The 13,460-nt window shown below is 36.4% G+C and overlaps 1 protein-coding gene across 6 annotated transcripts in view; it reads left to right on the top strand.

Moving 5' to 3' along the window:
- XRN1 (5'-3' exoribonuclease 1) overlaps positions 1–13,400 on the top strand; it is a 42,244-nt gene extending 28,844 nt beyond the window's left edge. For 3 of the 6 annotated variants that reach the window (XM_086755025.1, XM_086755023.1, XM_086755027.1), the window contains exons 35-43: positions 5–69; positions 466–576; positions 951–1,076; positions 1,393–1,549; positions 1,859–2,037; positions 2,249–2,362; positions 2,444–2,567; positions 3,545–3,696; positions 3,896–6,968. In XM_086755025.1, the coding sequence (XP_086611151.1) occupies positions 5–69; positions 466–576; positions 951–1,076; positions 1,393–1,549; positions 1,859–2,037; positions 2,249–2,362; positions 2,444–2,567; positions 3,545–3,696; positions 3,896–4,186 (1,319 nt within the window). In that variant the 3' untranslated portion in view covers positions 4,187–6,968. Of the gene's footprint in view, positions 1–4; positions 70–465; positions 577–950; positions 1,077–1,392; positions 1,550–1,858; positions 2,038–2,248; positions 2,363–2,443; positions 2,568–3,544; positions 3,697–3,895; positions 6,969–6,993; positions 8,381–8,467; positions 8,627–11,271 lie in introns of those variants that run through there. The other 3 variants (XR_015259404.1, XM_086755024.1, XM_086755026.1) reach the window with 3 other exon arrangements.
- Positions 13,401–13,460: the final 60 nt, after the last annotated feature.

The raw sequence follows: 13,460 nt of genomic DNA, 5'->3' as shown, positions 1-13,460 counted from the left end.
GTAGTTAAAGAAGATTCCAAAGTTACAAGAGGTGAAAGTCAGCCACATAATAAAATATCAAACAAACAGGTAATTTCTTCTGTACTGAGTAAATGTATTCTTTTATTTTCATTTTACTCTGATCTGATTCATCATTTTACAGATTTCTCTTTAACTAGCATCTTACTTGATTCTTTTGCTAGGTAAATTTTATTTTGGAGATTTTTTTTCTCTACAGATTTTATAGACAGAAAATGAAAGAAAGTGCCTAAGATGTATGATGATACCAAATAATTTTCCTATTCCTCTCAGACTCTAAAAGCTATGCGCTAATGCAAAAACAGAAATGCTAGGTTTTCAGTAAGCTGAAATCCTCTAAGAATATTAGCTTGTGAAAGCTATTTGAAGATGCATTTCCAATATGATTGTGTTATAATAAGTAATAGAGTATTGGTATTCAATAATAAATGCTGCAGTTTATTTCAGAATTTTGCAGGTATGAATAAGTACAATGTCAAACTTTTGAAAAGGAATGAAAGTCCCAACATGCCTATAACTCAGAAAGCTGCAGTTGATGGTCCCTGCACAGGTGGAAAGGTAGGATCTAGACAGTTCATTTTCTTGTGCTCTTCGAGTAACTTCAGTTTCCAGTCCATTTTGTTCCAATTATTCCTGATCACTTGTGTGCAAATTCATGTTTATGATACAAAAAAAACCCCTGCATAACCTTGATCATTCTTTAAATCAATTTTCTATTGGTCAATACTGGCATATTTTTAGTATGCAAAATTTGATGTCGTCTCTGGATATCTGTTTACACGCTGAGCAGACATGACTGTGATCTGCTCAAGCTAAGGGAAAAAAAACCTGAATGATTATAAAATGAATCTCAAACTAATATGCACTTCCTCTTGCATCTGCTTGTAATGTACTAAGTTGATGTACCTTTTTTTTTTTTAATTTGTTTCAAGAGGGACAATGAACTTGAAGGCCTTCTAGCTTCTTTGAAAATTTCCAAAGAAAATGAAGTGAAAACTTATTCTAAGGAAGCAAGAGCTACAAATGAAGAACATCTGTCACCACAATCATTTGCTATGGTCTGTATACTGCAGGAATCATTACATTGCAATTTAGCATCTGCTATCTTAACATCGATGCTTCTTTTTAAAGAAACTCCATGAAACCTGATACTACCTTTTTAAACATATTGATGAGCTTTTAATTAGCTATTCTCAAAGAAAATTAACACATTTGTTTATGCTACGATGCTATTATTTGTGCTTTGATAAAATATAACTGATAGGAAAACAAAAATTCAGATTTCGTTACCAATTATGATATTTTGAGTTAAGTAAGAAAGTAGTGTTATCTGAATGCCATCATGTCTCTGAATGGCTTATTTTATTTTTAAAGAAAGGAACACAGATGCTGAAAGAGATTTTGAAGATAGATGGCTCTGACCCAGAAACAAGGAATGAAGTGAAATCGCAAGTTAATGATGTTCCTGCTCCCCCTACTAGACAGGATTGCCATGGAGCTGCCTTGCAGTATAGACAAACAAAAAAAATGGGTATGTTTAGACATCAGCTCGTAGTTCAGAGCTTCACCTTGTAGTGACATTCTAAAACATAGCTAACAGTATAGTACTGATTTTCAAAATATAGTAATAAAATGTCCATCTTTTTCAGTTCTACTTTTTAATTCAGATCTAAAAATATCTTTATATAGTCTCCTGGTTTTTGTTAATCAGATATGAAAATACCAGAGAAAAAAAAAAATCAAATATTTTTTTTTCCTGCTAATGACAAAGTTGCTCTCCTTCCAATACAGGAAATGTTTGTGATACAGTTTTTTGTTTGTTTTTGTTTTGTTTTGTCAGCTGCTTATATGAACAAGCCTCATAGCACTGGAGGCCCTCAGAACACACCAGCAATGGAAACTGGAGGTCACCCTTTCACTTGTCCACAGCCTGCACTGTCTACGGTTTCTGAACTTTCTCGTATTTGTTCTCTTGTTGGAATGTCGCAACCAGATTTCTCTTTCCTAAAAACACCACAGGTAAAAAGCTTTTTCTGCAAAAGTTGAAGTTCTCAACTTTGTTTCAACTGTCCTATACTAAACATTTGGGCTGAGCACTGAAATCCATCTAAAAATAAACCTTCTCTGCCTTTGTTGCCTTTTTCCAAAACAAATAAACAAATCCTCTGTTTCTGTCTCACTGTTTGTCAGCAATACAAATTCCATCAAAGATCTTATCTTGTTTCTCTAGACCATGACAGTTTGTCACATCAAATTATCAAATGGTTTGTTGATACATGGACCACAGTGTCATTCTGAAGCTGAAGCAAAGGAGAAAGCTGCGCTTTTTGCTTTACAGCGTTTGGTGAGGATGCAACGAATCTTTTAAAATCTTTGTCTCTATTGCGTTGCATCTCTTTGTAATCATCCGTTTCTTTCTTCAAAGAGTTCTATAGGAGTGAACTTCCCTTTGCCTCCACCGCCGCCTCCACCAGTGTTTCCAAATTATCAGCCACTGGGAGTTCCTGTACCGCCTGGATCTATTCCTCCAGTATTTGCACAACCCCCTGGTAAGTATTTGACTAGTACAGATTTCAAATATTGCCATGATATCCTATAATAGTTCATTATATGAAAATGAATGCTTTCTAGAAAGCCCCATTTTTGGTCTTCGTATATGTAGTTGTATGTCTGAACTGTTTTGAAAACTGTTCATGAAACTCTTCTCATCAATATGCAGGTTAATTCATACAAAGAATCACATCTTTCCCAGTTACTTCTTTTCTTAGTTGGGTTGGTTTGGGTTTTTTTTTTCCTCTCTTCAAAACAATAGTAATTAGCTCAAAGCTGATAGTCCCAGTCCAGAATTCGTAAGAAATCTCTTCCTTGATTTTCTACCTGGATTTTTTCCCCCCCTCTATAGTTAATGGTTATCTATGCATTACTATTGTTATTTGTTTATAACCAACTTTCACTGAGGTGCTGCATCACAATCCTGTTGTACACTACCAAACATTAGCATGAGAAGTAACCCCCTAAAAACTGATAAAAATCCTGGTGGCATTTCTGGTTCCCATCCTTTTTGTGCTCTACTAAAGCTCACATTCACAGCTAGTAATTAATGAGTCAGCACCATTGTAGCATCCTAGTAACACATACAGTTGCTACATTGCTTTTCCCCAAGGTTTCTGTTTTGTTGACTTGTTTCAAAACAATGGCCTAAACTTGCAGCCTTACACTAATACAGTTCACTCAGCTAAGGATGCAAAGATCCTAAGTTATATGCGCTCTGAAATGCAGATGCAGTGACTTAGTGCTCTTAACTGTGCTGTCATCTAGGTGTAGTTCTGTAAAAGCAGAACTGTTTGTTTGGGATTTTTTGATAATAAATAAATACTTATCTATTTTCAAGTAAATATGAAGAACGTGAGGCTTTATTGGAAAGAGAAACAAGATGCAGACAAATGTAGTTGGGGTACTTTGGGGTCTTGGGAAACTGGTATCCTCTTTTTGAGGAAAGAGAGCTAAAAGTTACTTATTTTCACAGCTAACATAATGCCTCCATCATCTCACATGTTTGGTCCAGTGTCTTGGGGAGCTCCAGTGCCTAAACATTATTATCCTGGTTCCTATCCAGGAAATGTGTCTCTTGCAGGAACTATTCCAGTTGGTTCTCACAACCAGTTTATACCTCTGCAGGTAAGATTGGCAGGTTTGTCTTAATTCTGTTATTGTAAAAAAATATGTCTATGTGATGAATGCAACAACACCCCTACTATGAAACACTATTCAGTATTAGAAAATTGTTGTAAAAAATTCTATGCATGTTTTCTAAAAGTGGAATATTTGCAGTTTTTTGAGAATGCATTCTGTTAAATAATATTTATTTAATTTAAAGGTAACTAAAAAAAGGGCTGCTAGCAAGAAAAATTTTGAGCTCAAGGAGTTTCAGAGTTCCCCTCAAGCTGCACCACTAAAGAATGAACAGCCAGTGTCTTCTGACCACATTCAGCAAGATAGTTCTTCAGCTCCTTTAAAATCTCCTCAAGCTGCTCAATCCACTGTTTCATTTCAAGACAATGTGGCTACTCCAAGCGTTCCTCATAACAAATCAACACCAAACACTTCCAGCAAGCGAAAGCCAAGAAAGCTGGCTGTCAATTTTGGCGCACCAAAATCTTCAGAATAAATATGGTAGCTAGGTGTATTTTATTTTTAACTCTTCCCCCACTGTTATGTTCTATCATTTAAAAAAATCAGAAAGCTCTATTAAAAAGACCAGCCACTTCAAGTATAATATAGAATGAAATACACTTTATTTTCTATGATTTTCAGATTGTTATGAAAACTATAAAAATTATGTTAAAACCTAATTATTTTTACTTAAATTAGCAAAAGCCAGGAAATGCTGAGTTAAGGTTACCATGCCATCTATTGTGCCTAGTTTTCTAAACAGTAGCTTACAGACTATACTGGGTAAGCAGCAATAACAGTGGCAACCTTAATTCAGAATTGCCATGCTTTTGGGGAGGGATATGGAGCAGTAATAAGTTGGGCATCTAACATTGCTTAGTATGACATTTTGTATTCTAGCTTATTTTTAAATACTGTAATAAGACAGAAAGGAAAAAATTATTTAAATGCCGTTTTTATATTGGCTCTCCAGGTCCTTCTGAGTTGAATCAGTGTGACTAAAACCTAACTACAGTGGAACTGCCAAATTTGCTTTAACTCTGAACTGCTAGGTTTTATACCAGAGGGCAACAACTTTACAGCTTTCAAAATGCAGGTATTATTGTACCTCTGGCATTAGAGTGGCAAAAAGTAGTTGCTGATCCAGAATCTGGTCCAGGAGATTAATTTATAGGATGTATTGAAGAAAAAAAAAATGTATTTGCAAAGTAGACACCTCTTTGGTAAAGTACATTTATTTTTTTTTTAATCTAGCAGCATTATCAATTTCATTGTTTTCTTATGATAAAATAACATAGATATCTACTACGGATCTGCATAGCCTCCTAAAATGCTAGTGATATCCTGATTTTTTTCTAAATTATAAAAATGGCCAGAGTTTAAAGATGTCCATTTGTGTAGTATGGCTGTCATTTATGTTTGTTTAGAGTCAATTTCTCCCTGAAACCTTCTCTATGGTAGGTTGTTTTCTGTTGCTAGTGGCATTTAATATTTTTTTTTTTTTAGTCTTGTGATAGATGTTCTGTGTAGCAAAATTAAATTATCAGAAACTGTTACTATTGGTTCCATAAGAATATTAAGGGGAAAAAAAAAAGCTGACTTGTATTTTTGGAGGGAGCTATGTTGTAAGAGAAGTAAATTCATCATTCTTAGTTCATATAGGAAAAAAAGAAGGCTCAAAGGTCCTTGTATTTTAACCCACATGTACTGTTCTTATTGACATTAAGAAATCTTCAGTCTTAAGAGAAAATTTGAAGCCTCAGTTGGTGCTGCTTACTGATGTTGATTAAATTTGATCTTTCTTCTTTATTCTAATTAGTTCCAGAAAAAAATATTTTTCCTCTAAGGCCCAGGACACTTAGAAATAAAGCATGCTTCAGTGATTAATTTTGTGCCTCCAAACAGGTTTCATGTTGGATCTGCAAATCTGTAGACTTTCTTTCAGTTCCCCTGCCTTGTTCTTTGCCTCTGTTTCTTGGTGTAGTACCAAGTTTCGCATTGTTACTATGTTATAGGATTTATTTTTTTTTAATATTAATTTCTCTGAAACAGTTGTTGCCTCAGCAGTATTTGTGGAATAGCAGGAAGCTCTATAAAAAGGATTACAGAGCTAAAAGCAAGGTTAAGAAATTCTAATTCATTTTACTTAGTATCACAAACCTGGTAGAACAGTTTATATACCATCTTAAAATTTGTTTATTTTGTGGTTCTCTTTATAGCCATCTAGTCTCATGAGGATTTGAAGCCGTATTCCGTGAAGGGAAAGTTGTACGTTTTGGTGTTTTATTGTCATTAGCAATACGAGACTGACACGATGCTGACATGCCAGTATTTTAGAAGTGTTTATGTGAAATTTAGTTATGAGACACAGATGTTAGTCCCCCATATCCTATATGAATTATCTGATCTTCAGAGAAGAGAGCTGTTTAGAAAGTCCTGTGATGGAGATGAGACGACATTAGATTGTTCCATCACAGAATTCTGACATATCTGGATAGCCAATTTATGCAGATTTTTTAGAAACAAAGTTTTGAAGGACACTATACTCAACACCAGTAAACACAGCAATTTTTATGATTAATTGTTTACTTCAAATTAAGACTTCCTCTCCCTCTTCAAGTAGAATTGCTATATTTATTATATATAGCTGGTTAAACACTTTGTACTGTAGCTGCTGCATATTGTATTAGTTCCTGGGTTTTAGTTTATATATTCTGTGATACGGACTGCCTGGTGCCCAGTTCATTACAGTTTCACATGTCCATCTGCACTGACATATGCCACGTCCCCTATGATTTCAGTTTTATATTTTAACAAGGTGATTATGTTTAATTCACACAGATATAAATTTAAGCGTTTGTTTTTCTCATAGATATAAAGTATTTTGTAAGCACTGGAGTTTTTCATTAGATCTTATACAGAGCAGTATTTTACTAAAAATCCAAAAGGGAAGACTTTTATGTGCGCATTTTTGTAGTTTCTGATTTTTTTAAAATAACTTTTCATTGTTTATCTGCCAAGTGAAATGTTTTAAATTTGCCTATGAATGGATACAGAATGTATTTTTGTGCTGTTTAGTGTTAAATGTGCATTTGCCGATTTTTAGCATGTAGTTGCACAAAGGACTGTGCAAAAATATTTTAAAATATGAATATATGATACACTGAAGGAAAAACATCCATAAAAATTAAACGCTATATAAAACTTTAATGCAATAGAATAATTTTATAAATTGTGTCTGTGTCTGCTTGGATTAAATATCGAAACAAGAAACATTACTTATTTTCACTGTTTTATTTCCAGATACTATATGGGAACTTCTGTATGCTCCGAAACAAAATTTTAAGATATAAATTAAATCTCATTAAGCCCAATTTCTGTGATTTTTCAGAAGCAGCATGTACCCACTTCTGAGCTGTTCAACTACTACTCAGTGAAAGATACCAAGTTTGTTAAAAACGCTGTTGGTCACTTTGCAATTAAAAGCATTTAAGTAAATACTGATCTTCCAAAATTTCTTTGGCCTCTGTCACACATTAGATTACCAAAAAAAAAAAAAAGAAAAAAAAAAAAAAACAAAACTAAAAAAGTTATAGAAAAGGCAGTAAGATTGCTTTCCAGCAGGTTCAATCTAGTGGTTCTTCACAAGGTGATGGCAGAAAGATAGGAGGGAGCCATGGGTACCTGGAAATATTTGACCCTTTTTCTGTATCTGGAGCAAAACATTGTGCTGAGAGTCTTGCTAGAGTAGAGTAAGAATAGTTACCTCATTTGTAACAAGGCTTCTGAATGAAGCATCATGACAGACTGCACTAAAACCAGTGTAATGTGTTTGAATTTATTTAAGAGACAAATGGCAAAGTTATATTTCGTAATTAGATTTCCTGATCCCAAGTAATCCCAGGGTTTTTAAATTCAAAGTTGCCAAATGAATGTTACTAGATTTTACCCTTATTTTAGAGAGGGTGATAATAATCTTCTCCTTTGTATTGTGTATATATATACCATGTGCCAAGTTTTGTTCTCTTTGACTAGTTATCTCTAAGATTATGTTCAAACTCTACTTGTTCCCTTTCAAAGCATAATGAACACTGTAGCCATGCCAGTTAAAACTTCGTATCTTTGTTTGTGAGTTATGAACTTTGTAAGGATCTGTCTTTTGCCAACTGCAGCCTTTCACGTAGAGAGATGTTATTTTCCTTCTCAGATTATTGTGTAAATTAGCTTGTTGAAAGCAACCAGCATAAATAATGGAATACACTCTAACATGACCAGCTGCTGCAACTTTGTGTGACAATATTCTGTATAGAACAACAGTCTGGTTGGTATATACATTCAGGTCATATGACTCAACATGAAGATACCAAGATACAATCTTGCATTTCTTAAGCTGTCTTCAAATTATTGGTTACTGGACTTTTAAGTACTGCAGTTATACTGCATGGCAAGTTCTGCCTTGTTACTTTCTTCATCTCAATATATAGCACTAAAGAAGATTAAAACAAATTAAGTAAAGGGATAACTTTAAAATTTATCAGTTTGTGCATAATAAATCTTGCATGGACGCTTCCATTCAAAAATTAAGTGACTTTTGTTCAATTTAGTTAAGGTCATTTGAACTACTATATAGATGACCCCTGAGAAAAAGGGATCTCAAAGAAGGAATGGTTACTTACAGGAAAGAATTCTTAATTTTTTTTTTTTTTTTTTTAATTTTAATTGAGATGTGATCTCCATATGTATTCCATAATCAGCCTTCCTTACTACTGAGAGACAGTTTTGTTCTTCTCTTTCTGTCTCTGGAAAGGGGACACAGTGACACCAAGGGCATAAGGGCAGTCTGAATACACACTCTTGGCCAAAAGACAGGTGCATGAGGACCCATGAATATTGAGACTGTAACTGATATGTATTTTGAACGATGGGACATCGTGAGGTAAGTAGCTGTTGTTTATTAACAAAAGAATCTGTGGTTCCAACAATAGTTCCTTATTGCTGCCAATTCTTGAGGGAGTGTTTACTCTTATTTTCCTGTAATTTACAAGTTTTCTTTTTCATTTCTGCTTTGAAAGACAATACAAAGAGAACAGAAGGAGTTGCAGTGCCATCAAGTGCAAACAGTAAACCTGATTCGTTTTATTTGAAAGGACAGAGAAAGCATTTTTTGTTAAAACTTACTGGATTTTTTTCTGGTAAAACTTGGTCAGCAAGTGTTACTGCATCAGCATTGCTTTACGAAAGTTGATCACCACCCTTAGTCCTGTATTTTGTGTAATTGCAAGAAAGACAAAGGCTGGCAATCAAAAGCCAAAATGTGATTTCTGTGCAAGTAACCATAGCAGTAAAATTGAAAGTCAGCTATTTTTAGCATGTTGAGGGTACAGAGTGAAGCAAGAACTGTGATTCCTGTGCGAGTAGGTGATCTATTTCGGAGTAACCTGTGCGTGTTTTAGGTTTAGCACTAATTTGGGATGGAATGTGATGTTTACTATGAGGTCTTGATGTTTCTTCCAGTGCATATTTACTTGAAACAGCGGAAATGCTTTGTCAGTCATTGAAACTTAACTCAGCAGGGTAAACAGAGAGCAGCGTAGGCTGCTGGAACCTCTGAGTTTACTGAGCCTGTATTGAGATTATTCATTCTTCTAGATTTTTCTATGTTTAAATTTTTTCCTTTTCCTTACTCTTGCATTCTTTTTAATTCCTTTTTTTTTTTAAGTGGCTAGGTCTTATTGAAACAATAGTTCTTAAGTGCTTTTTCATTCCTTTATCCTCTAATATATCTGTTTTCTTGTCCTCTACTTAAGCTTCATTGATGGCCGTTTTCCTCTCTTTATCTTTAGATATTTTTTCCCCTGAATTTCCAGACTTCAAAATCAATGTTCTTTAAAGAGCTGTTCAGCCCTGTTTTTTCAAGATACAAATGACCATTCATCACCTGTATATACACACACATATATACAGATATGGGACTCAATCTCTATTTTCTCAAAGCTGTTCATAGTTCTGTCATTTTTAGTCCACATCGTAATTCCTTAAGATACATCTGGAGGATAATGGACATTATCTCGTATATACACATTGCACATCTCCAAACGTAGACATTACTTAAGATGGGTTAAAAGCATGGGCAAATAATGAAACATTAACAGAATAAGTATACCAATTTTCACTTCACTTGCTTTGGTAGATAAATTCTTGGTTTAAAACTTGATTGTCTTAAAGTCCACCTCATTCTCTGTCAGAAGTTACTTCTGTCACAGAGCTGGCAGAAAGGAAGGACTGCTTGTGCCTCAAGCACAATGCAGAACCTTATTATGTGGGCACAGGTTTGATGTGCAATTCTCTGGTGAAAATGCTGGCTTAACCAGTCTCTTATTACTTGTTTCCACTGGATCATGCCAAACTCTATGTATCACCACATTACGAACCATATCAAGGAATTAATCTGATTGAAACTCTTTCCCCTGTTATTTTTCAGCCTGATAGTTCACCGTGGAGCCACCAGAACAGCTGTGTTGGTACAAGAGTTTGCAGTGTGAGGGTAGGCTGATTTAGCAAGAGTGAAACTGCTTAAGAAACATCCCATCACTGCCTAAAACTCAAATCACTCATGAAGCCAACTTGCTAGATTAACTGATGTCATTGTATGTGGTTCTGTCTGTTGACTTGAAGGAGAGTGGTAAATTCTGGCAGCACTACAGGAGGAACTGCTGAGAATGTCATATGGTGAATTACTGCAGCAAAATTTGCCAAAAGGTCATCACTTTCATTTTGGGCTGTCTGTTAACTTTCCAGACAAGGCTTAATGAATGATGTTATGTGGTGTTCTGTGCACCAGCCAACAGAGCAACAGAAATTAGTGGGCTCTTTCTTATTTAAGTGCAGACTGACTTAAAGGACTGTGAGGTCAATGTTTTCATAATGTTAAAACTTGTTAAAAGGGTAGCACTAAGGAAGTGGGTAAAATGGTAAATAAGAGTTTGATGAGGCAGTAGAAGGGTAAAATACCTTGGCAAAATACAGCTAGGCAAGGGAAGTTAAAAAAAAAATGCATTACAAGTTTTGGGTATTGCTCTCCTAGATTCCAGTAGCTGGAATCCTGCCAGCGGCCAACTTCATACAGGAAGCCTGGGGTGGGCGAAGAGGCTCCTATGTATCAGTTGCACAACAAAAATGCACCTGAGAATACCTTTATTTTAAATTAAAAAAAAAAAAGTTCCGTATTCCAAATACAGTTTTAATTAATAATTGGGAATTTTAATTAATAATCTGGTCCTAGAAAATGTCAAGATCAAGTTTCCGTTCTAGTACTTAATTCTGCTGGATCTGTAGCACTCTTGTCTCTCAAGGCCTGTTTTAACCTGGATAACTGGGGCAAACCCCTCTTGTTTGGCATCCTCTGAAGTGTACTTGTTGGTAACTGAAACATGCTGAGCGTGATGACGTTGCTTACAAATACTCAATGTAAATTGGTCATGGTGGGGGTTTTGCTATCACTGCCAGCACTGGAGGATCCTCTTGTCCCTGATGTTCTGCCGTTTGGTCGGTTTTACTTTATAACTCTTTCCTTTGCTACAGCATTGGTCAGGTTCCTGGAGTGCCTCCACTCCTTCATTTGGTTTGATATTCCAGTAAAAGGTAAGACCAGTCGCGCTTTCCAGAGACCAGAGAAACTGTGGATTTCAGCAGAGAGGACACAGAAGTACGGGACATAGCTGCTGTGGTGATCGGTATGTGACTCCAGGTGTGTGAATTCTCTGCCTTCTGAACAGTGAAAATGGCACCTGCATGCTCTCGCTCCAACAGGAAGACAGGGTGGTAGCAGAGGTTACGCAGGCTTGTTACCAGGGTTGCAGTGCAACGCTGTAAGAGGAGGCTGTCCGTACGTCTTCAAATTGAATGTTTCTTGTCTGTGCTAAGATTAACTTGGGGCTTTTACCCGTGTTGGCAATAAGATTTTTCTCTGAGGGTGGCAGGCTTTTGATAATGCCTGTGTGGGAATGATATTATGTATGACAAAATAGCATAAGCTAATGTCCAAGAAGTTATGTATGGACAAGCCCTGCACATCTGAAAACCCGTTGCCTCCTTTATTGCATTCTTTATATCACGTTGCAAACAGAACAATAATGTAAAATTTGCATTTCATAAGCCTCTTATACATTGGGCAATTCTAATACATGCTATATAACTGAGATTACGTATGAACTGCAGCTATGCAAGTTGGTTCACATTATCCTTTTCCAATGTATAGATGTGTTCCTTTTCAAGATGCATCTAAGTTCTTATTAACATATTACACAGGGATTAAGACATGCATGAAGAAATCGGCTTATGGCTATTTCTATGCAATGCAGTGACTCAGAGGGGTAAGTATTTGTTACATTAAGAGTTTGTAAAAGAAAACAGTAACCTGCACCTTCATTGTCTTTTTGAAGTTTTGCTTCATCTTTCAGTGAGAGGGGCCCCAGTTGTATTGATACTGTAAAAACATGAAGGATGCATAGATGTAGTCTCCCAGTTTTACTTAAGGCTGCTTAGTTTTTTAATGTTTGGAGAGGTTTTAGCCTTTTATACCAGTTACACATGCTGAATCTTATTTAGAGAGCTTTTTTCAGGAGATCTAAGTAATTATTATTCACCAAAACTAATGGACTAATTAAATTAGTTTGAAGAAAATTAGCCTTAATCAGATATGAAGTACTTGATACCTTTCTCTGACATCTGTTAGCTGTAAGTCAAGAGATTTTAACTTGTCAAGTTATAGTCAAAGAGAATACAAAAGTCAGAGATTATGACTTTTTAATGAGTTGTTCGTTAGGGAGGAGAGGTAAAGCGGCCGTTCCTTGGCTTTCTCTTTCACATGCCTTCAGTTCCCTATGATCTGAACCTTTGTCCCAGTGACCTCTGCCACTGCCCCGCTGAGGCAGGCAGCCTCTCCTTATGCAGCTTTTGCTATCATTAGTCTTCCTGTTTTTAAAGATCCAGTAACAACAGACTTATCCTACATAATATCCTTTTGTTGTTCATAGTGCAACTTCTTGTAAGAGGGGCCAGACAGATGCGCAAGGGGAAAACATTTTTATATGTATTTTTTGGTTTTGCCTTTCCTGCTCTAATTAAATAAGGCATTAAAACTAATTGACTAATTCTTCTACTTAAATGGGAGTTAAAACTAAGTTCTACTGATAGTAGTTTGATCCTGTTTAAAAACCGCCACCTCATCTAAGGGTGGTACAGGCACATTGCTGTCACCAGCCCTGTTCCGACAGTAATTTTAAACGTGGTTCCCTCAGTGGAGGAAAGTTATGGCACAAGAGAATTGCTGCAGAGGACAACTGTGTATAATGACATTAAGTTGTTCAGTGATGCTCACTGCTTTCTGTGACACATCCCAGGAGCGACTGGACCCAGCTGTTTACCCAACACCCGCTCCTCCCTGGCAGTTTGCCCCGTGGTACCGCTGCAGGGACCTGGATTGAGGCAGTGCGTTCATTTAGAGTCAGTCCTAGCACCGTGAGGCAATATTCCAGTGGCGCTCACCGAATTCTGTCTTTTACAGACCCTTTAACCTTTGGTGTTAAGTTAGAAGCCTTTTACGTGCACTTGGTAAATTTATATAGAAAGTGCACAGGCTCACTACGGGGCTTTGCTTCGGTGTGTTTGCTCTGGATGTGGGACCGCGGTGCTCAGGGCCTGGCCACGCCGAGAAGGCAGCGCCGCTGCCGCGAAACCCCCACCCTCGCCCACCCGCGGGGGAGCGCCCC

The sequence above is a fragment of the Chlamydotis macqueenii genome, chromosome 9, assembly GCF_036417535.1.
Source record: "Chlamydotis macqueenii isolate bChlMac1 chromosome 9, bChlMac1.mat, whole genome shotgun sequence".
In the NCBI taxonomy this organism is placed as follows: Eukaryota; Metazoa; Chordata; class Aves; order Otidiformes; family Otididae; genus Chlamydotis; species Chlamydotis macqueenii.
This window is presented reverse-complemented; position numbering and strand designations above follow the sequence as displayed.